The sequence below is a fragment of the Phyllobates terribilis genome, unplaced genomic scaffold, assembly GCF_046119375.1.
Source record: "Phyllobates terribilis strain yellow unplaced genomic scaffold, ASM4611937v1 Scaffold_8__6_contigs__length_399053987, whole genome shotgun sequence".
In the NCBI taxonomy this organism is placed as follows: domain Eukaryota; kingdom Metazoa; phylum Chordata; class Amphibia; order Anura; family Dendrobatidae; genus Phyllobates; species Phyllobates terribilis.
The window spans coordinates 68,299,292-68,324,288 of record NW_027362768.1 but is presented as its reverse complement, the minus strand read 5'-3'; the positions used below and the strand labels follow the sequence as shown (position 1 = coordinate 68,324,288).

At 44.2% G+C, this 24,997-nt stretch overlaps 1 protein-coding gene across 3 annotated transcripts in view; it reads left to right on the top strand.

The window, feature by feature from the left end:
* Positions 1 to 24,997, top strand: part of DDR2 (discoidin domain receptor tyrosine kinase 2) — a 1,082,289-nt gene that overhangs the window by 369,620 nt on the left and 687,672 nt on the right. For all 3 annotated transcript variants that reach the window (XM_073643022.1, XM_073643023.1, XM_073643021.1), the window contains 2 exons: positions 17,396 to 17,627; positions 21,249 to 21,396. In XM_073643022.1, coding sequence (XP_073499123.1) covers positions 17,396 to 17,627; positions 21,249 to 21,396 — 380 coding nt within the window. The remainder of the gene's footprint in view (positions 1 to 17,395; positions 17,628 to 21,248; positions 21,397 to 24,997) is intronic.

Below are 24,997 nucleotides of genomic sequence, written 5' to 3'. Positions count from 1 at the left end.
ACATTCACTACAAATGGCTGGATTTGAACCGCAGTTATATGTGAAACGTGTGACAGAGAACCACGGTTTTAAATTGCAGGCCTGTAGTTTACTAACACTATTCTTCACAGAGACCTCGTGAGAGTAGCTTGACCGACACACTGCAACAAAATGAAAATGGAAGGCAGAAATGGCTGATTTTGGAATGCAGTTATATGTGAGATACGTCTGACAGAGAACCACGGTTTTAAATAGCAGGCCTGTAGTTTACTAATACTATTCTTCACAGAGACCTCATGTGAATAGCTTGACCGACACACTGCAACAAAATGGAAATGGAAGCCATAAATGGCTGATTTTGGAATGCTGTTATATGTGATACGTCTGGCTGAGAACCACGGTTTCAAATAGCAGGCCTGTAGTTTACTAAAACTATTCTTCACAGAGAAGTATGGAAAATGGAAAAGGAGGCCAATATTTTCCACGTTCAGTTCAAATTTCTGGATTTTTATTGCTGTAATATGGAAAAGATCTTTCTGTATTCTGAAATGCTAACAAGTAAATGGTGTATTCTGGATTGCTTTTTAAGCAAATAACCAGAATACCTGGGGCTATGTCTACAAATATTTGTCACAGCAGGATCAGTCATAAGTTGAACATGCAATGGACCCTCTTGTGCTGTATGATAAAGTGCAGTCTGTAACATACCCTGCCTGCCTTGATTTTTAAGCAAATAACCAGTATTAAGTAGTGATGAGCGAGCATGTTCACTACTGTTCGGTGCTCGCCCGAGAATCTCACTGCTTGACATGCTCGGCGCTCGCCGAGTATTTCCGGGGTTGCTCGGAGGGAACTCGGGTCTCCTCCCTGCATGTTTGGTGCTCTTTAGAGAGCCAATGAACATGCAGGTATTGCCTGCCACGCACTGTAATGCCATAGCCATGTTGGTTGTGGCATTACAGTGATTGGCTGGCCGCACAGCGTCATCAGGCCTATATCAGACCTGGCGCCGCCATGCTCGTCACAGTCACTCCGAAATCAGACAGTGTAGGGAGAGCTGCTGCTGAGCTAGGGAGATATTCACTTGTTTCTAGTTAGTGTATGTGTACAAACTATATTAGAGACACACATCCATCTCAACAAACAGTCCTTCTGAGGACTAATCCATCTGCAGAGATATCAGGCAGGCAGTGTATATAGGCAGGCAGGGTATATAGCAGACTGCAGTGCACATAGCACAAGAGGCTCCATTCCACTTCTGCCTTCTGCTGCTGTTAGATATTTCTAGACAAAGGCCCAGGTCTCAGGGGCCAGGAATATTTTTTTTTGGATCTTAATCCTCATTATTTGCTTAAAAAGCTATCCAGAGAACACCATTTTTCTGCGTCATTTGCTTGCTGGCACTGCAGAATACAGCCAGGTCCTTTCCATATTACAGCGCTAAAAATCCAGCTATTTAAAACTGTGTTTTCTCCGTCACACGGATCACATATACGTTTTAAGAAAATACTGCCATTTCTGGCCTCCATTAAAAAATTTTTGCAATGTGTCAGTGAAGCAATTGACACCAGATTGCTGTTCAAAATAGTTACCTACAGGCCAGGTATTTAAAACTGTGTTTTCTCCGTCACACGGATCACATATACGTTTTCAGAAAATACTGCCATTTCAGATCTTCATTAAAACTTTGTTGCAGTGTGTCAGTGAAGCAATTAACACCAGATTGCTGTTCAAAATAGTTACCTACAAGCCAGCTATTTAAAACTGTGTTTTCTCCGTCACACAGATCACATATACGTTTTCATAACATACTGCCCTTTCTGGCCTCCATTTAAAATTTGTTTCAGTGTGTCAGTGAAGCAATTGACACCAGATTGCTGTTCAAAACAGTTAGCTACAGGCCAGGTATGTAAAATTGGGTTTTCTCCATCACACGGCTCACATATACGTTGTCAGAAAATACTGCCAATTCTGGCCTCCATTAAAAATTTCTTTCAGTGTGTCAGTGAAGCAATTCACAGCAGTTTGCTGGTCAAACTACTTACCTACAGGCCAGATATTTAAAATTCTGTTTTCTCCGTCACACGGATCACATATCAATTCACTCTAAACTCAGTCATTTGTAGTAAGCGCGGAAGATACTGTGCTCCAATTAAAATGGGCAAGGCACGTGGCATGGGACGGGGATCTGGACGTCATGGTAATGGTGCATGCAGAGGTCGAGGACAAGGCCATGGGCAAGCCGAAATTGTGCCACAACAAACACCCACATCTTCACGCCTGACCTTCCAGTCCCAACTTCTGGGGCACGGCAGCACACCACTATTGAACCCAGAGCAGTGTCAAAAGGTTGTTGGTGGGATAGCGGATAATGCTTCCAGTCACTTAGCCACCACCACTACCACCCTGCCTTCCACACGGTCAAGTCTCAGTAGCCGGGAGTCTGGACCGCATATTCCTCACCCTGATCCTCCTTCCTACCACGCCGAGTACCCACAGACAACTGATCCCACACTTGGACACTCTGAAGAGCTGTTCACTTTTCCATTTATAGATTCGGGCCTCTCGCCCGGTCCACTTGAAGCAGGGCAAGAGGAGATCGCGTGCAGCGATGCCCAAATATTTGAGCAGCCACGGTCACATGAAGGCGACGGTGGGAAAGTGTCACAAGAGGTCCACGATGATGAGACACAATTGCCAGAAAGTCAGGAGTAGGACCATGGTGTGGAAGTGGAAGACGAGGTGGTGGATGATATAGTAACTGACTCAACCTGGCAGGAGGACATGCAGAGTGAGGACAGCAGCACACAGGGGGAGGGAGGCAGAGCACCCCAACAGGCAGGAAGAAGCAGTGTGGTGGCCGCAGACAGAAGGCAGGCAACCATTCCAGGTAACACCAACATGAAGGAAGTTGCCAGTACAACTGTTTGGTCTTCCCGAGTCTGGTTATTTTTTAAAGACTCTGCCGATAACCCCAAAATGCCATTTGCTAAATCTGCCAGACCAACATCAGCAGGGGTGGCAAAACAACCAGCCTGACCACCACCAGCATGATCAGGCACATGGCAGCAAAGCACCCGACTTTGTGGGCCGAACCCCAGGATCCAGGAACAGTGTCTGCGGGTGGCACCATTGTTTCTTCGCAGTTGTGCATGCAAGCCAATCCCCTGTCCATGGTGCATGCGAAGATGCCTCCTGCCCTGCACCTGTCGTTGCACACTCTCAAGTAGCATCATCAGGAAGCACGTCCATGTTCTTGTACCAGTGCAGCGTTCAGTTGTCCATATTCCAGTCCTTGGAATGCAAGTGCAAATATACAGCCAACGCCCCACACAGGCCACACTACTAAATTCTCACGTTTCACGACTGCTTGCGCTCGAAATTTTGCCTTTTAGGCTCGTGGAGACTGAAGCATTCCACAACCTGATGGCGGCGGTCGTCCCTCGTTACTCGGTCCCCAGCCGCCACTATTTCTCCTGGTGTACAGTCCCCGCATTACACAAGCACGTGTCCCAATACATTAGCCGTGCTCTCAACAACGTAGTTACCGGTAAAGTCCACCTAACCACGGACACATGGACAAGTGCTTGTGGGCAGGAACGGTACATCTCGCTGACGGCAAACTGGGTTAACATAGTGGAAGCCGGGACCCAGTTGGACCTTGGGACGGAACACATTCTACCGACACCAAGGATTGCGGGCCCTAGGTCAATCAGGGTTGCCCCCTTGGTCTACAGCTCCTGCACCTCATTCTCCTCAGCCTCCACCTCCTCTTCATCCTTCATCTCCAAAATGTCCACATCAGTCACAAGCTGGAAGCACTGCAGCACTGCCTCGGCCAAGCGGCAACAGGCTGTGCTGAAGCTAATATACTTAGGTGAAAAACCACACAATGCTGAAGAGTTGTGAACAGCTCTGAAAGAGCAGGCTGATCTGTGGCTCACACCGCTGAACCTACAGCCAGGCATGGTCGTGTGTGACAATGGCCAGAACCTGGTGGCGGCTCTGTGGCGAGTTCACACAGGTACCATGCCTGGCCCATGTGCTTAACCTCGTGGTTCAGCGGTTTCTCAAATCCTACCCGGAGCTGCCGGATCTGCTTGTTAAAGTACGCCTTCTATGTGCCAATTTTAGAAAGTCAGCTACAGCTTCCGCCGCCCTTGCAGTGTTTCAGCAGCGTTTGCAGCTTCCAGCTCACAGACTGGTGTGTGATGTCCCCATGCATTGGAACTCTACACTGCTGATGTTGGGAAGGATTTGTGAGCAGAAGAGGCCAGTTGTTGAGTACCAGCATCAACAAGGCCGTCGGTATTCAGTTCAGACTGCACACATAAGACCTCAGGAGTGGACATGGATTTCAGACATATGTACCATCCTCCAAAACTTTGAGGACTCCACCAAGATGATGAGCAGCGATGACGCCATAATTAGCATCACCATCCCGCTTCTCTGTCTTCTGAAACGCTCTCTACTCACAATCAAAGAGGATGCATTGCAGGCAGAGCACGACGAGATACAGCAAAGAACCATACAGGGTGATTACACACAGCCAAGCCTCATCTCATCCCAATGTGGATTGAGTGACAATGAGGAAAAGGAGGAGGAGGAAGGACAGCAGCTAGTTACATGCACTATAGATGGTACTACCTGTACAGCTGTCATACCGTCTGTTCAGCGTGGATGGCCAGAGGACAGAGAGGAGGAGGAGGATGAGAGCATGGTCAGTCATCCTCTTGGTGAGGACATGGAAGTTTTGCCTGTTAGTAGTCTGGCATTCATGGCTGAGTTTATGTTACGCTACCTTTCCCATGACCCTCGCGTTCTCAAAATTTTGGGTGACAGTCATTACTGGTTGATGACACTTCTAGACCCACGCTATAAGGAGAAGTTTATATCTATTATTCCTGAGGCGGACAGGTCTACAAAAATGGGGCTGTACCAGAAGGCCCTTGTTGCGGAACTATTAAAGAAATTCCTATCTGAAAACGCTGGCGGCAGAGGACACACTATTTTGGACAACCAAGGCGTACAGGCAAGAGAGACACAACTTCAATGCAGCAGAGGCAGGGGAACACTGTCAAAGTTCTGGGAGAGTTTTCTCAGACCCTCCCATCGGACAGGCCCTGAGGCACGGGGTACTCTCACAAGGAGTGCAAAGTTTGGGAAGATGCTAAGGGAGTACCTTTCCGACCGTACTAACGTCCTCTGTGATTCCGTTGTGCCTTATAATTATTGGGTATCCAAGCTGGATACGTGGAATGAACTAGCTCTCTATGCCTTGGAGGTCCTGGCCTGCCCTGCCGCCAGAGTTTTATCAGAGCGGGTTTTTAGTGCCGCTGGTGGAATTATAACTGATAAGCTCATCCGTCTTTCAACTGAAAATGCTGACAGGCTGACTCTTATAAAAATGAACAAGGGCTGGATTGGGCCAGACTTCTCAACACCACCGAATGATAGCAGCGTAATATAAACTCCAATCCAGTGTCTTTTCTTCGGAGGTGTACTCCCATGCACCTTTTCACACCCACACATGGGTATACGCTTCCTGATTTTGGCTATTTGCTCTTGTCCTCCTACTTCTCCTCATTCTCCACCACCATATCACCAGGGTTACCGTGGTCCGTGATGCAACACCCACCTCATTTTTTTAAAGGGTGTTTATGATGCCCGAAATAATTTTTTTTTATATAGCATGTTCATGTATACCCCCCCTGGGTAAATGTTTGTCAGCCCATACACTTAGTGCATGAGCATTACAAGTATAGGAGGCCCGCTCCTTTCTAATGGGAACATTTTTTTATGAGGCCCTCCTCTACGTCTCTTCTAAGGGGCAATGAAGTGCCTCCAAATTTTTGGCAGCCCTTGCATTCACTGCATAGACCAACACTATGGGAGACTCTCTCCTTTCTAATGGGCATTTGTCTTTACTGTGGCCCTGCTCTGTGTGTCTTTAAATTCTTAGTGGGGTTTTTCCTAAAATTGGTCAGCCGTTGGACTCACTGCATACCCTATAACTGTATAGCAGACTCTCTCCTTTCTAATGGGAACATGTCATATCTTGTTACTGTGGCCCTTTTCTGTGTTTTTAAATTCTTAGTGGGGTTTTTCCTAAAATAGTCAGTCGCTGGACTCACTGCATACCCTATAACTGTATAGCAGACTCTTTCGTTTCTAATGGGAACATGTCGTATCCTGTTACTGTGGCCCTGCTCTGTGTGTCTTTAAATTCTTAGTGGGTTTTTTCCCAAATTTTGGCAGCCCTTGCAGTCACAGCATGGGCATTACCACTATAGGAGACCCTCTCCTTTATAATGGGGACATTTTTTTTACTGAGATTCTCCTCTATGTCTCTTCAAAAGGGAATTGGGTTGCATCCAAATTTTTGGTAGCCTTTGCAGTCACTGGATACGTAATAACAGTATAGGAGACCCACTTATTAATAATGGCAACAACAAAGCATAGCCGGCTGATGGCTCTCTAACAATAGCTAGGGCCAACTGCTGGCCTTTTAAGAATAGTAAGGGCCATCTGATGTCCCTTTAAAAATAGGCTTTATGACTTTCAGAGTCCTTCCATCATAAATAAAACAGGATGTGTCTGATGATGTGTCACACACCACATTGCCAGAATGCATTTGTCTTAAAAAAAACGTAAAAAAAACAAAACAATAGGATCTTTCTTTAGTACAAAAAACAACGTCACCAATTTAACAACAATGTAATCACATTGTTCAGCTCATGCACCTCCTCCTCCATCTCTGAAATGACCACATCAGTCACAAGCTGACAGCACTGCAGCACTGCCTTGGCCAAGCGGCAACAGGCTGTGCTGAAGATAACATGCTTAATACTTAATTGACAAACCACCCAGCGCTGCAGAGTTGTTGAAAGCTGTAACACAGCAGCCTGATCTGTGGCTCTCACCGCTGAACATACAACCAGGCATGGTCGTGTGTGGCAATGGGCGGAACCTGGTGACTGAGAATTGACAGCCGGGGTAGATACGGTTTCCCTCTATGCCAGTCCTTTCACCGATCTAAAGAATATGGCTGTGGTGAAATACAACTCCCACTGAGAAGCTGTTTCAGATTGAAAAACATTGTGCCCACCAGAGGATTTGATTCTGAGGGCTAACTTTTCTCCCCCGCTCAAGAGCCCCATAGCTGCTGCAAAGTTAGCGCTATGATGAACTCTCCTGAGGTAGAAGCCAAGGCACACCACAGGATTCTCTGGTGGGACCATCCAACCCTGCCAAGAAGCAGTCCTGGCTAAGAAAAGTGTGTGGAAAGGTTCCCGGACACTGTATGGCTGCTTTTTTATTGAGGAGGAAGCACACGCAAACACGGGGAGAACATACAAAGTCCTTGCAGATGTTGTCTTTGCTGGGATTTGAACCCAGGATCCCAGCACTGCAAGTCTTCAGAGCTAACCATTGATCCAATGTGCTGCCGTTCACCCTCTAATATCCAACAGGCTGGAGAAACTTGCACCTACTGCCACTCTATCTTCAGCTTCTTTGTGAGAAAATGTATTTGGGCAGCCACTCAGCCTACCAAATAAAATTCCTGAGAAGGAAATTGGGGATGGCTTCGCTACTGGTACCGGGGGCATTGCTAATATCATGGCGTTGTACCATAGTTTGCTGGAAATATTACAGGCTGGTAGGAGGCAAGAAAATTCCCACAGAAAAGTACCAGCAGTAATGTTCAGGGACCCGCACTTGTAGAGAATAGAGACAACACCGGGAGAAATAGTGATGGCTGGGAACCGAGTATGGACACGAGTCATGAGGCATGTGGTTGTGAAAAGCTTCCACCTCCATGAGCCTAAAAGGCCACATTTCAAGTGAAAGCAGCTTTACAGGACTTCATGTGAGAAATGACACGCAGGGTAGATAGGGTTTCCCTGTATGCCAGTCCTTTCACCGAGCTAAATGCAACTGTCAGCAAAAAAAGTTGTGGACTGGCTCCGTACTGTCCCTGGCCACATTCACCTGTCCATGTGTTTGTGGTTAGGCGGTCCTTCCCAGTAAGTGCACTGGGGAGGGCACGGGTAATGTTGTAGGACCCATGCTTGTGGAAGGCAGAGGCGATACCGGGAAATATAGTGGCGGCTGGGGACCGAGCATGGACACCCGGCCGCCGCCGGCATGAGGTTGTGAAAAGCTTCCGCCTCCACGAGCTTAAAAGGCCATATTTCAAGTGTAAAAAGCTGCCCAGAAATCTGGCAGTTTAGTGTTGCGACCTGTGGGTGTGGGTGGCTGGCTGTATACTTGCACTTACATTCCAAGTAACAAAAAACTAAGCAGATGGTGGCCTCTATCATCATCATGGCCTCACCTCGGCACAATGAACTCTCCTGAAGGAGAAGCCAGGGCCCGCCGGAGGAGTCTCCGGTTCTCTGGTGGGCCAGTCCAACCCTGCCGAAAAGCAGCCCTGGCTAAGAAAAGTGTGGGGGAAGGTTCCCGGACACTCTATGGCTGCTTTTTTAATGTGCATCGGCCATGCTTATGCATGTTATTTCTCAAACCGCATTACAGATCAGGCGAATGTCCAACTCTGTATTCAAGAAATTAAATGCGCAAAGAAAGATGTGTGTGTGTCAAAGCACCATTGACAAGGGCAAGTTGATGTTGGACAGGCTGCCTGCATACTTGTGATTGCATTCCAAGGAATGGGGTAGGGACAACTCAACGCTGTAGTGGGACAAGGACGTGGACGGTGATTGTTGCAAGTCTGCAACGACAGGTTCATGGCGGGAGGCATCTTCGCATGTGACGCACCCCCTGGGCCGTGGGGTACTCGGTGCCAGGCCGGTCGTTGCTAGGGGAGATGTCACAGTGGCGGTGACCCGGTCCGTGACCCAGGGCGGTCAATAAAAAGGGGAATATTTACAGGGGAATTAAAGTTCTTATATACAGTTTGTGACGCCACCTGTGGTATGCGGCTATATGGAGCCACCGCTGCGGTGCAGAACCTCTGGAGCTGATGATGACGCAGTAGAGTTGGTTCAGCTCTCCACAGGCAGAGCTTAGCTCCAGGGCAGGAAGTAGTGTGTTACTGATCCGGGTGGTGGAACCTCTGTGCTGCTGTGCAAAAAGGGGCTCAGAGGGGCGTAACTAAGTATCAACTCGGACCGACCCTGGTCGTACAGCGGCTACCGACTCCGTGACCAGGGAGGGACCGAGCAGAGGGACCAGGTGCTACTCTGGGGATGACCTTGTAAGGGAGCAGGTGACTCCCACTGGTCAGATGGCTGAGACTGACCGATACTGCAGATGGGCACAGCAGGCAGGCTGACGAGCGGTCCGGGTAGATGAACTGGCAGAGACAGCAGGCGACAGGCAGAAGTCTCTAGGTAGGCTGTCAGGTGGTTTCGGCAAGTGACAGGCAGGAGCCTCTAGGTAGGCTGTCAGGTGGTCACGGCAAGTGACGGGCAGGAGCCTCCAGGTAGGCAGACAGGTGGTCACGGCAAGTGACAGGCGGAAGCTTCTAGGTAGGCTGTCAGGTGGTCACGGCAAGTGACGGGCAGGAGCCTCCGGGTAGGCAGACAGGTGGTCACGGCAAGTGACGGGCAGGAGCCTCCGGGTAGGCAGACAGGTGGTCACGGCAAGTGACAGGCAGGAGCCTCCAGGTAGGCTGACAGGTAACAGGCAGGTGCTTCCAGGTAAGCAGGCGGGTGAAGCCCATAGACAGACTGAATGGAAGACAGACTGTCGGGCTGGAGAGTAGTCAGGCTGGCGGACTGGACTGATAGTCAGGCTGGCGGGCTGGACTAGTAGTCAGGCTAGCAGCGGGACCTGAGGGCTGAAGCAGAGGTTAGAACACTGTGCATCAACTGTTGCTCGAGCACCTCCATTTTGAAGGAGATGCTTTATATATGGGAGGACCTCCGGCAATTGGCCGGGGACTCCTTAGGGTGGCGCACACGGCCCCTTTAAGAGGAAGGGAGCGCGAGCGCCCTAAGCACAGTGCCCGGGAAGCTGCGCGCACCGGCAGCAGAAGCAGGAAGAGGAGCGCTGGAGGACGCCGGGCAGGAAGCGCGGCGGTGAGAGGGACGGCTTCTCTGCCTGGCAGAAGGCAGAGACGCCGATGCTACATAGTGATTTTATAGATGTTGCTGTGCGGTGTAGTGCAGGGGATGATGGCGCAGTAATAAGTTGCAGAGACAGTGGGGTGCAGTCTTCTGGATTTACTCACAGTTCACACTTTGCTTTTTACAACTGCAGATCATAACTTCCCACATCGCGCTGCATTCACCGGGCAGGGGCTCAGCAAACCCTCAGATACCTCCGGAGTACATAACGGGACCCCCTTCTGTGTGTTCTTTCTGGCCGTCTCCCTGCACCTCACACCTAGTGTCCCAATCAGTGACCGCAGACCTTGCCGGACGACTTCTTCTCTGTCCCCTGGGTCATCTATGGCCACCTTCTAGGTGAGACAGATGTGGATTGTGGCTGCAGCACCTGAAATGCTGCAGCCTCCGGTTACCTAGTTGAATATTGTAATTCTCACTAGTTAGGGGCCGGTCCCCTCTGCGACCTGATCCCTCCACCGCCTGGTAGATTCGGGCATACGGGTGGCCTCCAGCACTGCCCGTACCCCTGGGATCCTTTCTTCACTCCTGGAGCCTTCTCTCTGTTCCCATTCCTTCCTCCTCTCCTTCTCCTGGGCCTCCTCACCAGGCCCTCCTCCTGAGCAGAGCTCCTGCTGAGCTCCTGCTCTGACTCTCTCTCACTTCTTCTTCTGACTGGACTGACTCCTGAAGAACTGTCTGCTTCTAGATGTTTCCATCCCTTTTTATATCACTTCTTTCAATGCTCCCCTGAACTTCTTCCTCCACCCACACCCGCTACATGGTTCCCCCTACTTTGGTTCCCCCACTCCAGCCAGGGACAGGGCTCAGCAGAGCAGCGACGCATCTTGCCCCTCCTGCTGGTCTGGAGTAGTGTAGTGTTGGATGCAGGGGTTAGGGTCCCGGGCTGTACTCCTTCCTTACCTGAGAGTGAGATACCACACCTCTGGGTGAGATGCAGTACCTCTGTGGTGATTGAACCCTCAGGGGCACCACACATTTGCCAAGGATCATTTATGATGGGCACACTTTTAGGCAGTGACCTGGGAGTCAGAGATGCTTCCAGAGGTCTTCCCCATGCTGTTCCCATGACTTTTCAGCACTGTATGCATGTGTCTGATGATGTGTCACACACCACATGGCCAGGTAAGGTTGTAAAATGTTAAAATGAAATTTCCTGGTGAATGCATTTGTCTTGGTTGAAAGCAATGCAAAGGTACAAAAACGTATCAAAAACGCTACGTGTGAACATAGCCCAAGGTGTGGAGGAGTATTTTTGTTTTTGGTTATTTATTTTGCTTTATATACACTGTACATGTCATGGAAAAGATGTTTCTTAACATATTTCCCAGGAAAATCCATTTTGGTTTCGTTTTGGTATGTTTTATTGTGAGTCCGTAAAAGTGGCGTAATACCTCTGACAACGTTGTTGACAGCAGTGACCTGGGAGTCAGAAATGCTTCCAGGGTTCTTCCCCATGCTGTCCCCATGTCATTTGAGCACTGTTCCCAATCGATTTGGGCAATTTTTAGGCCCTCTGCAGACCGCCGGGGGTAGTCGCCTGAAAAATGCTTGAGTTTCCCATAGACTTACATTGGGCTCGTTACTCGGGTCGAGCACCTGAGTATTGCAATTTGCTTGACCCGAGCAACGAGTACCCGAGCATTTTAGTGCTCGCTCATCACTAGTGGCTACACTTTCGGCCATGACTGTATAAGTGAAGTAAAGTTGTGCAGGCGCATGCTCAATGCAAAATTTGCTCTGCCCTTAAGTTGTGCTGGCTCGTGCTTCAAAGGGTGGATACTGCTTAAGATGAGGTTGGACAGAGCTCAATGTGACTCTGTCTACTTCATTAAAGAAGATTCTCCTTCGGCTGATTCACCTGAATCTCATTTTTCATGGTTTCAGAGCAAAGCATTTGACAAATTGGCAAAATAGTCATGCAAAACCCAGCCTTTTTAGACAACTCTTTTTACTCAGATGCTGTTCAACACTTAGATGAATATATTACAGAAAAGGAAGCGAAAATGTAAAACTTGGTAAAGTACAAGGCTTTGGTGGTCTAGCAGTGATTTATTATAAAAAAGGTTTACCTTTCTAGTTCCAAATATCAAGACTTTTCATAACTAGGTCATGAAATGTTACCGGAGTTTCTGACAATAATGATAATGATACCAGCTCATTGTACTACTCATTTTGGATGTAAAATTACATTCTAAAGTCTGAAATTGAATTTTATTTCTTGCAGACCTGAAAAAGTAGGTATTTGTGGAAAATTTGACATCACTCCCCTTGTGTGCAGATAAATGCAGTTATTGTTAAAACTATTCTTTGATTATGAATCAATATAACGTGAGTGGCTTATACTGTGTATAGGAAGCTGTGGAAAGCTTTATACTGTGTACACTATACTATATTATACTATGACAGTGGTCTTTGGTGTGGAGGCATTATACAGTGTGAAGCACTACTTCTGGTGCTATCGGTCGGTGTGGGGGACATTATGCTGTGTGTAGGGGCTTTGGAGCATTATACTGTGCATAGGGGACTTTAGGGGTCATCATCTGTGTAAATGAAGCTGTGGGGACATCATACTATGTATAGGACACCTACAGTGGATACGGAAAGTATTCAGACCTCTTTAATTTTTTCACTGTTTGTTTCATTGCAGCCATTTGGTAAATTCTAAAAAGTTCATTTTATTCTCATTAATGTACACTCTGCACCCCATCTTGACTGAAAAAAAAACAGAAAAGTAGAATTTTTTGCAAATTTATTAAAAAAAAAAAACTAAAATATCACATGGCCATAAGTATTCAGACCCTTTGCTCAGTAATGAGTAGAAGTACCCTTTTGAGCTAGTACAGCCATGAGTCTTCTTGGGAATGATGCAACAAGTTTTTCACACCTGGATTTGGGGATCCTCTGCCATTGTTCCTTGCAGATCCTCTCCAGTTCTGTCAGCTTTGATGGTGAACGTTGGTGGACAGCCATTTTCAGGTTTCTCCAGAGATGCTCAATTGGGTTTAGGTCAGGGCTCTGGCTGGGCCAGTCAAGAATGGTCACAGAGTTGTTTTGAAACCACTCCTTTGTTATTTTAGCTGTGTGCTTAGGATCATTGTCTTGTTGGAAGGTGAAGCTTCGGCCAAGTCAGAGGTCCAGAGCACTCTGGGAGAGGTTTTCATCCAGGATATCTCTGTACTTGCCCGAATTCAATTTTCCTTCAATTACAACCAGTCATCCTGTCCCAGCAGATGATGAGCATCCCCATAGCATGATGCTGCCACCACTATGTTTCACTGTTGGGATCTTATTGGGCAGGTGATGAGAAGTGCCTGGTTTTCTCCACACATACCGCTTAGAAATATATTATCACCAAAAAGTTCTATCTTCGTCTCATCAGACCAGAGAATCTTATTTCTCATAGTCTGAGAGTCCTTCATGTGCTTTTGAGCAAACTCTATGCGGGCTTTCATATATTTTGGCCCGACTGCTGGAGGGCTGAAGTGATTGTTGACTTTGTGGAGCTTTCTCCCATCTCCCTACTGCATCTCTGGAGCTCAGTCACAGTGATCTTGGGGTTCTTCTTTACCTCTCTCACCAAGGTTCTTCTCCCACGATTGCTCAGTTTGGCTGGATGGCCAGGCCAAGGAAGACTTCTGGTGGTCCCAAACTTCTTCCATTTAAGGATTAGGTCACTGTGCTCTTAGGAACCTTGAGTAATGCAGAGATTCTTTTGTAACCTTGGCCAGATCTGTGCTTTGCCACAATTCTGTCTCTGAGCTCCTTGGGCAGTTCCTTTGAGCTCATGATTCTCATTTGGTCTGACATGCACTGTGAGCTGTGATGTCTTATATAGACAGATGTGTGCCTTTACAAATCAAGTCCTATCACTTTAATTAAACACAGCTGGACTCCAATGAAGGAATAGAACCATCTCAAGGAGGATCACAAGGAAATGGACAGTATGTGACTTAAATATGAGTGTCTGAGCAAAGGGTCTGAATACTTATGACCATGTGATATTTCAGTTTTTCTTTTTTAATAAATTTGCAAAAATTTCTACATTTCTATTTTTTTCAGTCAAGATGGGGTGCAGAGTGTACTTTAATGTGAAAAAAAAACTTTTTAGAATTTACCAAATGACTGCAATGAAACAAAGAGTGAAAAACTTAAAGGGGTCTGAATACTTTCCGTACCCACTGTATGGGGACATGATACAGTCTATAGAGGAGCAGTGGGGATATAGTACTGCATGTATGGGGGCTTTGGGACTATCATACTTTGCATAGAGAGCTGAGAAGTTATTTTACTGTGTATAGGGGATCTGAGAAGGTATTACACTGTATATAAGGGAGCAGTGGTCCCATCATACTGGGTATAGGGGACCTATGGGATTCATCGTACTGTGCTTAAGGAAGCTGTGGGCTCATCATACTGTGTACAGTGGAGCTGTACATGGGGAGACTCAGGGGACATTATTACTCTATGTGGTGGGACTCAGGCAACATTATTATTGTAAATGGAGGAGAACTCAAGGGGCATTATTAAATGTTTAGTGGGCACTTAAAAAGCATTTTTGTTTTAGGGGCATTGATGGTAATGTGACCATCAAAGGGGCACACAAGACATTAATATTATCTAGGGGCATTTTTACCATCAAAAAGGTACAAAGAGGCATTTTACAGATACGGCAGCAGAAGGCTCAGCATTAAATTAACAGTAGGATGAGGAATTCATGAAGGTTGCGAACAGATGGGGATGGTGTTGAATATGTGTGAAGTCAAATGTGTCTTTGTTGTAGGCTTTACAGATGATTCATGGCTGGAAAAAACTGTCATGTCATTCAGGACCTGCTGGAAAGATGGGAAAAATGAACAACTCCATCAGAAAGAATGTCACCTGTAATTCCCTATAATTGTACTATAATCTCTTAAATGGTCTGTAGGACTGGTATCTACTTCTGTATGGTCACCATATGCCGGTAATATTAGTCTTGATTATTTTATTCAGTATCAGCATGGTAATCTGCTGAGGTTCCCCTAAACCAGTGTTTCCCAAACTCCAGTCCTCATGGCCCCCACAAGTCATGTTTTCAGGATCTCCTTAGTATTGCACAGGTGAGAGAATTCCTGATGCCTTGATAGTAGTTCCATCACCTGTGTAATACTAAGGAGATCCTGAAAGCATGACCTGTGGGGGCCATGAGGACTGGAGTTTGGGAAACACTTCCCTAAACTAAAGTTTTCCAAACTCCAGTCCTTACTGCCCACCAACAGATCATGTTTTCAGGATGTTTTTAGTATTTTACAACTGATGGAATTATTATCAAGGCATCAGAAATGACCAAAAGTTCTCTCACCTGTGCAATACTGGAGTTTGGGAAACACCATTCTATACCCCTGATTAGTGTGTGCCACCGTAGTTGTAAACATGGATAACAGGTTAGGATCCCACTCAGATGTTTCACCCCCCCAACCACACCCCGTGCTAAATCCCAAGCTTCATTTCTACTACATAGACTTTGCTTGACTTTGCTAGAGCTCATATATTCAACTTTATTACACATACATGTTAAATAGATTTGTAACATGGCAATGTTGTATCTTTGTGTTTTGATTGTCTCCATGTGCACAATGGGATGTCAAGAAAAACATGTGCATACTCCAGCACATGCCACATTACAGGGCTATTCTACCTAAAAGCATTACTTCTGGGAGAGAATATGGTGCCTTTCATATTCATATGTAAATTGAGTGTAATATTAATGAGACATTCAGTGTGTTGTCAGAGTGAGAGAAATGAAATGCTGATGGTTGAATATAACGCTGGTAGATGTGGATCCAGTGCACCATGGGCCGGACTTACCCTGGAGGGGCATGACTAGGAGTCTACCATGTCTTCTCCCGGGTCTCTGATGGTGAGGATAGACTGGGCTGCCGGTAGACACCAGGTTCCGCTACAGGACAGTCTCCGGGACTGCAGCATCTGACTGAAGGGTCAAAGGTGCGAGTACAAAGTAAAGGAGGATAAAGAAAATGACGTGGTCAGACATTACAAGGTCAGAGCAGGCAACACAGGTTCAATACAAGTAGCCGAGCCGAAGTCAGGAGCAGAGAGGTCATACAGGATGGGTATTCAAGCTAGGTCAATAAAGGGAGAAACAAAAACACACACACACACAAACTGAACATTAGCAAAACAAACTAAGAACCAACGTTTGGGCAAGAAGTGGTGGGAGGAGCTTAGTATATAGCCTGCTGGCACGGGATAGGCTGGGGAACCTTACCTCTGTAGGACACAGCAGGGTTAAACCCCTGCCGAGACCGGCCATGCCCAAATAAGGCCAAATGGATGTAACATGCTGTTGCAGCAGTGCAGAGAAGTACTGCAAAAGGCAAAACTTAGTGAGCTGACTTGATGTGAGGAGAGGCCACATGGTGACCATGGTGAGTAGGGTGGCACTGAGAAGGCATGCAAGTTACCGCCGTGACAAGAAGAACATATATGGAGGCACTAGGGGAAGAAAGGCTGCCAGATGTTGTTAAAAGATTTACCTGACATAAGCTACACCGAAGACACTAATCAGATACAAAAAAATACATCATTTCCATAATTGTCCACAAGGAAGATATGACAAACTGAAGCTTGCCATACACTTGAGACATCTGTCTCTCTCAACTTCCCCAGACACAAGTGTTCTTCGCTCAGCCGAGGATTCATGGGTTTTCAATGGGGAGAGAAGAGAAACTTCCTTATAGACAGCAGCTTATCTCTCTTGGAAAAAAAAGGATCTGTGTTGAAGCTCGAATTACCTGATCCTTCTGTTTCACAGCATATAGAGTCAGGAGGCCTCTGTACACATTAGATGGACGGTTGGTCCTACCAAAATTGGCACATCCACCCAACTTTTATCTAACATGCATGGAGACTTTAACACTTGTTAAATCTTTGAACATTTCTGACAGATAATTATAACCTACTTAATAGAAAGTGTAGGCAATATTGGTACAGCACAATTTCCACATATTATTGTGTAGAGAAATTATTCTTTAATCCATACAGCAATATAAAAAATTGACTGTGCTCTCTGAAACTAAGATGGGAAGATGTGTTTGAAAAATATAGTAGCTGGAAAATGTTATAGAAAATGTCAACTAATTTTAATTTTATTTTTAAAATTTTATTTCAAATATATCGATCTGCTATTTTATGCTTTATTTTCAATGCCAATTTGATTGACATTTATCAAAATAACACAAAACACCTCCAATACTAAAAAGAACAACTGCTAAGCAAAGTATATAAAAATATGTTTAAATGTATTCATTATTTTCTCTCAGGCTGGATTTAGAAGAAGGAGATGGAGCTTGGTGTCCTGAAATGCCAGTAGACCCAGAAGAACTGACGGAGTTTCTCCAGATTGATTTGCGAGTCCTCCATTTCATAACATTGGTAGGCACTCAAGGTCGACATGCTGGAGGACATGGGAATGAGTTTGCACAGATGTTTAAAATAAACTACAGTAGAGATGGGACACGTTGGATCTCCTGGCGAAATCGGCATGGAAGCCAGGTATAGTAATTCATGTTAAATGTTACTTTACCAAAATATTTACTACCAAAATAACCTGTCTGTCTTTTATTTGAGTTGATATATTATTAAGACTTAAATAAAGATGCAAAATGGAAAAATTTTTGCAGGGTATACCATTTGAATGATTAGAATTATTAGATAAATTGAAAGACAGTTTTAAAAGGAAAGCATGCATTTGTTATTGCATTATTTTCTAATATCAATTATCATTACAGATATAAGTTCTGACCTATACAGGGCCAATTGTCATAGTCATATATACAGTACAGACCAAAAGTTTGGACACACCTTCTCATTTAAAGATTTTTCTGTATTTTCATGACTTTGAAAATTGTACATTCACACTGAAGGCATCAAAACTATGAATTAACACATGTGGAATTATATACTTAACCAAAAAGTGTGAAACAACTGAAAATATGTCTTATATTCTAGGTTCTTCAAAGTAGCCACCTTTTGCTTTGATGACTGCTTTGCACACTCTTGGCATTCTCTTGATGAGCTTCAAGAGGTAGTCACCAGAAATGGTCGTCCAACAATCTTGAAGGAGTTCCCAGAGATGCTTAGCACTTGTTGGCCCTTTTGCCTTCACTCTGCGGTCCAGTTCACCCCAAACCATCTCGATTGCGTTCAGGTCTGGTGACAGTGGAGGCCAGCTCATCTGGCGTAGCACCCCATAACTCCCCTTCTTGGTCAAATAGCCCTTACACAGCCTGGAGGTGTGTTTGAGGTCATTGTCCTGTTAAAAAATAAATGATGGTCCAACTAAACGCAAACCGGATGGAATAGCATGCCGCTGCAAGATGCTGTGGTAGCCATGCTGGCTCAGTATGCCTTCAATTTTGAATAAATCCCCAACAGTGTCACCAGCAAAGAACCCACACACCATCACACCTCCTCCTCCATGCTTCACGGTGGGAACCAGGCATGTAGAGTCCATCCGTTCACCTTTTCTGCTTCGCACAAAGACACGGTGGTTGGAACCAAAGATCTCAAATTTGGACTCATCGGACCAAATCACAGATTTCCACTGGTCTAATGTCCGTTCCTTGTGTTCTTTAGCCCAAACAAGTCTCTTCTGCTTGTTGCCTGTCCTTAGCAGTGGTTTCCTAGCAGCTATTTTACCATGAAGGCCTGCTGCACAAAGTCTCCTCTTAACAGTTGTTGTAGAGATGTGTCTGCTGCTAGAACTCTGTGTGGCATTGACCTGGTCTGTAATCTGAGCTGCTATTAACCTGCGATTTCTGAGGTTGGTAACTCGGATAAACTTATCCTCAGAAGTAGAGGTGACTCTTGGTCTTCCTTTCCTGGGGCGGTCCTCATGTGAACCAGTTTCTTTGTAGCGCTTGATGGTTTTTGCAACTGCACTTGGGGACACTTTCAAAGTTTTCCCAATTTTTCGCACTGACTGACCTTCATTTCTTAAAGTATTTTGGCCACTCGTTTTTCTTAACTTAACTGCTTTTTTCTTGCCATAATACAAATTCTAACGGTCTATTCAGTAGGACTATCAACTGTGTGTCCACCAGACTTCTGCACAACACACCTGATGGTCCCAACCCCATTTATAAGGCAAGAAATCCCACTTATTAAACCTGACAGGGCACACCTGTGAAGTGAAAACCATTTCCAGTGACTACCTCTTGAAGCTCATCAAGAGAATGCCAAGAGTGTGCAAAGCAGTCATCAAAGCAAAAGGTGGCTACTTTGAAGAACCTAGAATATAAGACATATTTTCAGTTGTTTCACGCTTTTTTGTTAAGTATATAATTCCACATGTGTTAATTCATAGTTTTGATGCCTTCAGTGTGAATGTACAATTTTCAAAGTCATGAAAATACAGAAAAATCTTTAAATGAGAAGGTGTGTCCAAACATTTTGTCCGTACTGTATGTGTCTGGCTTTAAAGGGTTATTCTCATGTTAAGAAATTTGCTAATAATTTAGACAGCATGAAAATTAACTTAGCAATTAACTTGCTTTTTCTATCTGATTTCTCCTTCTGTGAGAGCTTTTACGAGTATCTTACATAGTATACAGCCTGTTGCCAAGATTGACCACCAAAGTCTAGCAGTATGTGCATTAGCTACATTCTAGGTTGAGGAGTTAACTGCTAAGATACTAGACACTTCTCTCCAGCCCATTTGTTTCTATACAGCAATTAGCTGCTCACCTCCACCTCCATGTCAGCTTCTGATTCAGAACTACCGTTATATATCAGTTCTGTAAAATCTCAATAACCCCATTCCTATCATTGGCAGTTTTCACTTGAGCCATGCAATCGTTCAAAGGCTCTGTTATCTCTCTATATGTAAATATAATCATAACAATGTAAATTTGAGAACAAGCAATGATAGACTGTGACACATTAGTGTCACAGTAGCATTAGTTCAACAGTAAGAGTAAGCTACTGTTCCAGAACTATCACTCGAGGAGTGCCCTCCACCAGCAACAAGAAAATGAGGACACTGGAAATCTGTGTGCTGCTCTATACATAGCTTGAGAATAACAATTTAAGGAGTTGAATGTTAAAAATTGTTAATAGTTTTTGTAACCGTGCCACTATTATCCATGGGCCATGTTTATCTGCTATTTTAGCTTAACCCCATAAATGAAATAGCTGAACTACAACACCAGACAAGAGACAAGAATGGCGATCTGTCTAGAAGCCATATTTTTTTTTACAGAGGTTTGATGTTGTACATCCAAAGGTGTGATTTTCATATTGCCCTCATCTGTTACTTGCCACAGATGAGTTTGAATGAGCACCACATGCTGGAAACAAAGTTGTTTACCCACAATTTTGGAAAGTTCCAACAATTTTATCTGGCCGATTTTGGACATTTTGTGTGAAATGCTGTCCAATTTGCTTTTATTTTTCTCTGCATTTTTGTGTTTTCCAAAGAAATAAACATGTGTGTAACAAAACGTGTAATTGCAATAATTTTCTGGAAGAAATATTTAATTTTCAGGAACAATTTCAAAGGTGCCAACACTTTCAGCTTTGACTGTATATACAGTAACATTGCATTAAAAGGGTGTTCCGCTTTGATAAGAAAAGTCTGCAGTCGCTCTATGTGACTTCAGGCTACTGAATCCTCACAGCGTGCTTACCGCACACTGTGAGGATTCTCTGGTGTTGCCGGTAAGAGCATGTGATTTGCATATTTCCAGTCACATCCTGACTCTGCTTTGCTCACTTCACTTGTATTAAGCAAGGCAAAGCATGTCATCGGCACATCAAAGCATGTATGCATATTGCATGCTTGAGGTCATGTAACCGCCTGCTCTTACATGTATTACTGGTGAATTCTGCGGTGACTTGTGTGATGCGTACACTGTAAGAATTCAGGATTATTAGAAGACTAAACAACCCCTTTATTGTTTATTTGAAATAAGACTATAGTGCACAAGGACAACTGCTAAGAACTGTTGAGCTGATCTGCCTAATCTGGAAAGCATCACATAATCATGTTTTGCTGCCACAGTGTTTCCAGTGCCCCAATGTAGATGCTGCATTTACATAAGCAAACAATGTAATCACTCAATAGATTATTGTTCTTAAATTACAAGCTCTTATAATAAAACTGTATTCTTTCAGGTTCTTGAAGGAAATGTCAACCCTTATGACATAATATTAAAGGATCTGGAGCCTCCTATAATTGCCAGGTTTTTACGTTTCATTCCAGTGACTGACCATTCTATGAATGTATGCTTACGAGTGGAGCTGTATGGCTGTGCTTGGCTGGGTAAGAGTTTATGGTATAATTATTTACTAGTTACTAAACCTCTCATATTACTATAGTACTTATAATGTTTAATTTTAGTTTAATAGTTTTGAGCCTCAGTTTGTTTTATGTGTTGAAAATGAGAAGCAAAGATCTTCAAAATGATGGAAAAATGGGGGTGAAGCTTGGCACCGGTACCTAATGGCTGATTTCTTTTCTTTTTAAAATCATTTTATTAATTGTCCAAATGTGCAGGAAACAAACATTACAACATGTGTGAGTAAAAAGGCAAAGTTTACAAGTTGCGATTTGTCATATTATTCGTATACAACAAGATCAGATATTTGTTAATATGGAGCAATAACAATTAGCTGATTGTACACATTTTATAGGAAAAAAATGACATGCTTAATAAAATATGACATGTTATCAGTATTTTGCAGGTAACAGTAGGTCATAAGGGGAGGGGAAATAAAGAGAGAAAGGACAGGGAAAGGGAGTAGTGTTTTTAGGGCTTAGTAACAGGCAAGAAAAGGTGGGCAAAATTGGAGGCCTTTGTGTAGGTTTTTAAATGCAACATTTTTCAACTATACTAATATTTTTCCATTTAGTATTATTATTATTTCGCGTTTTTAGTAGGGGACATCACTGTACAGATTTGGGAGAGTCTTTGAAAAGGCGCCATGGGGACCAAACCACCTCAAAGAGAGAAAGTTTTCTTTTTTTCCTTGCTACCAATTCCTCTAGTCAGTATATCTGCTCCACCCTTTGTTCCCATTGGACCAATGTGGGGGCCGAATTCGATTTCCACATTGTGGGAATCAATACTAAATGTGGAAGCTATTAATTATCTTAGTAAAGAGATTTTATTTCTGGAGAGGTCCCCTGGGAAGAGATGGAGCAAACATACTTCTGGTGTCACAGGTATGTTGGAGAACAGTTGTCCAATATTTTTGGATCTTCTGACAGGTCCACCACAAATGGAAGTATGGCATCTCCAGAACTTCAAGTCATATGAGCTGTCAAATTTATTAAGCCTAGTCGGTGCCATGTGCCATCTGGTGAGAGTCTTGTACCCGTTTTTCTGTGTACGAGCGTATGTAGATGAGAGTTTGGGAGAAAGCAGAATTTTCCCTATTTCCTCATCAGAGAATGTTTTACCAATGTCTTATTTCCATTTCAAAAGAAAGTGGAATTTCTTTGGCTCTCTAAGAGAAAGTATTTGCTTATATGATGTAGCTACAGTCTTCCTTTCGTGGTTTAACTTGGGCCAGTAATGTCTCGAACCATGTAAGTGGTCTATTAACGTTCTCTTTCTGGGCAATAGACCTATAGTGTAGTAAGAATCTATGGTATAGAAGAGGATTCAGGTTCTCAATATTTAATATTTCTTTTATTTCAATGGTACAGTAAGTCCCATAGCTATTAGAGCTGGTAATGTGGTGTTAGATTTCTGTATTGATTGGGGCATCGTGTCATTTAGCGCAGGGACTTTAGACAGGAAGAGATTTTTAATTTGTAGTAGCCTTGCGCGGTGAGGAGTGCACGCCTCTCTTATATGTTTTAAGGATCATATTTTTTTTGCGTAACTGGAGTGAAAGCGTTTTGCGTTTGGGGTTTTTTGGATTTCCAGGGCACATAAAATATTATTTGTCTTAGGGGGAAGGAGATGTTTTCTTCCTCTATTTGGACCCAGGGTTTTTGTTGTGGTCGTTTTATCCAGTCTACTATTCTTTGTAAGTTTACAGCTTGTTGAAATGTAGTGGGGATGGCAAATCAATACCTCCCCTGTGGTGAGGTAAAGTGAGTAAATGATGTGAGAGTCTGTTTTTTTGAGTTCCATATATACTGTGAGAGGATTTCCTGAAGAAGGAGCTGGGGAAATGGATAGGGAGGGATTGCAGTAGATATGTAATTTTAGGCCATATAATACATTTCATGAGGTTTTTCCTCCCTAATCATGATATATAAGGGACGGACCAGGAGGAAATCTGCTGTGAATTCTTAGAAAGCAAGGGTGGGAAATTATTTTTATATAAGTCTTTTAGATTGGAAGAAATGTTAATGCCAAGAAATCGGATAGTGGGAGTCCAGTCAAAAGGAGAATCTTTAGTTAATTTTGTTTTCACGTTTTTCGTGAGGATAATATCTAGGGATTGAGATTTGCTCTTATTGACTTTAAAGTTGGGAATTTCTTTGAAGCACTCAAGTATCTCTAGTATAATTGGTAGAGATTTATGGGGGTTGGTTATAAGTAAGAGCAAGTCGTCAGCATAAGCTGCAGTTTTATGTTCCCTCCCACCACATTTTAATCCCTCAAATCTCACCTCTTCCCTTATTTTATGAAGCAAAGTTTCCATTGTAAGAATAAAGAACAGGTGTGAGAGGGGGCAGCCTTGGTGGGTGCCGTTGGTGATATAGTGGTGGAGAGAGGAGGCCATTGACCACAACTTGTGTAGAGGGATTTAATGGCTGCTTTCTACTGAGCTCTACTTCTCCAACATTTTTTTAGGGCCCAATACTGCTAATCAAGTACCTGAATGCTACAACAACATTAAAGGGGTAGTTCATTAAAAGTAAATCTCCAAAATCAGGCTATTATAAAGAAACTAACTGTGCTGTAATAATTTTTTTCAGGTCCACTAGTGAGTCTTGCTGCTGCTACCGATATCTGGCTTTGGCTGCAGCCGTGAAATCATAATGATAGAGAGGCAGCCAGTCAGTGAACTCAGCCGCTCTGAACAGGGCATTCCTAACAGAATGCTGCTGAGTTCAACTATTAAATGTGCATTGTCTCTTTCATTTCTGAGCATTGTCATTTGTCTAGGTGAAAGGTTAGGGCCACAGGTGAGCATAATAATAGCCAAACTGTGTTTGGTTACAAAGTATTGGGAGCTGAAATGGTATATCTATGAAAAAATTGCACTATTACTGGAAAACACTTGTGCAGTCAAATTGCTCACTACATCTCTTGATGGGTGTAGTCTCTAAACTGGAGTCACTTCTGGGAGATACTTACTGTACTAATAACTTAGGGGTTTTGCAAATGTGACATGCTATCTAAAAAAGATTACATCTGACATTAAATCTGTGTTAAAAAAAAAATAAATTGCTCTTCTTTTTTTGAGACTTGCTGAGCACCCAAATAGCAGTTTACTACCATACATGGAGAATAGGCAAACTCAGGAGAAATTATGTAACAACGTCTGGGGTTTGATATAGGCCTTTCACAGGCCTCAAGGGGCAGCCAATCTCCCTTTGATTTCACTGTATACCCAAATTCTGGATTTGCACTATGGCTATGTCTTTGAGGGGCAAGCAATGCAGGATGGATAATACAGCGCTGTGGTGTACAGCCTTTAAAAGGGTTGTCTGATCTTGTTATAATAGTCTGTAGTTACTCTATGTGACTGAAGACTTCTGTATCGTGATAGCATACGTACTCCATGAAGTTAGGATTCTCCAATGTTGCTGGTGAGAGAGGCCGGTCACATGACCGCAAGTATGCGATTTACATCCATGCAGTCTCATGACGACTAGACGTGCTTGGCCTCACTCTATTCACTTGTATTGAGCAATGTTGCCACAAGAATGCAATTCACATTCTTGTGGTCATTTCACC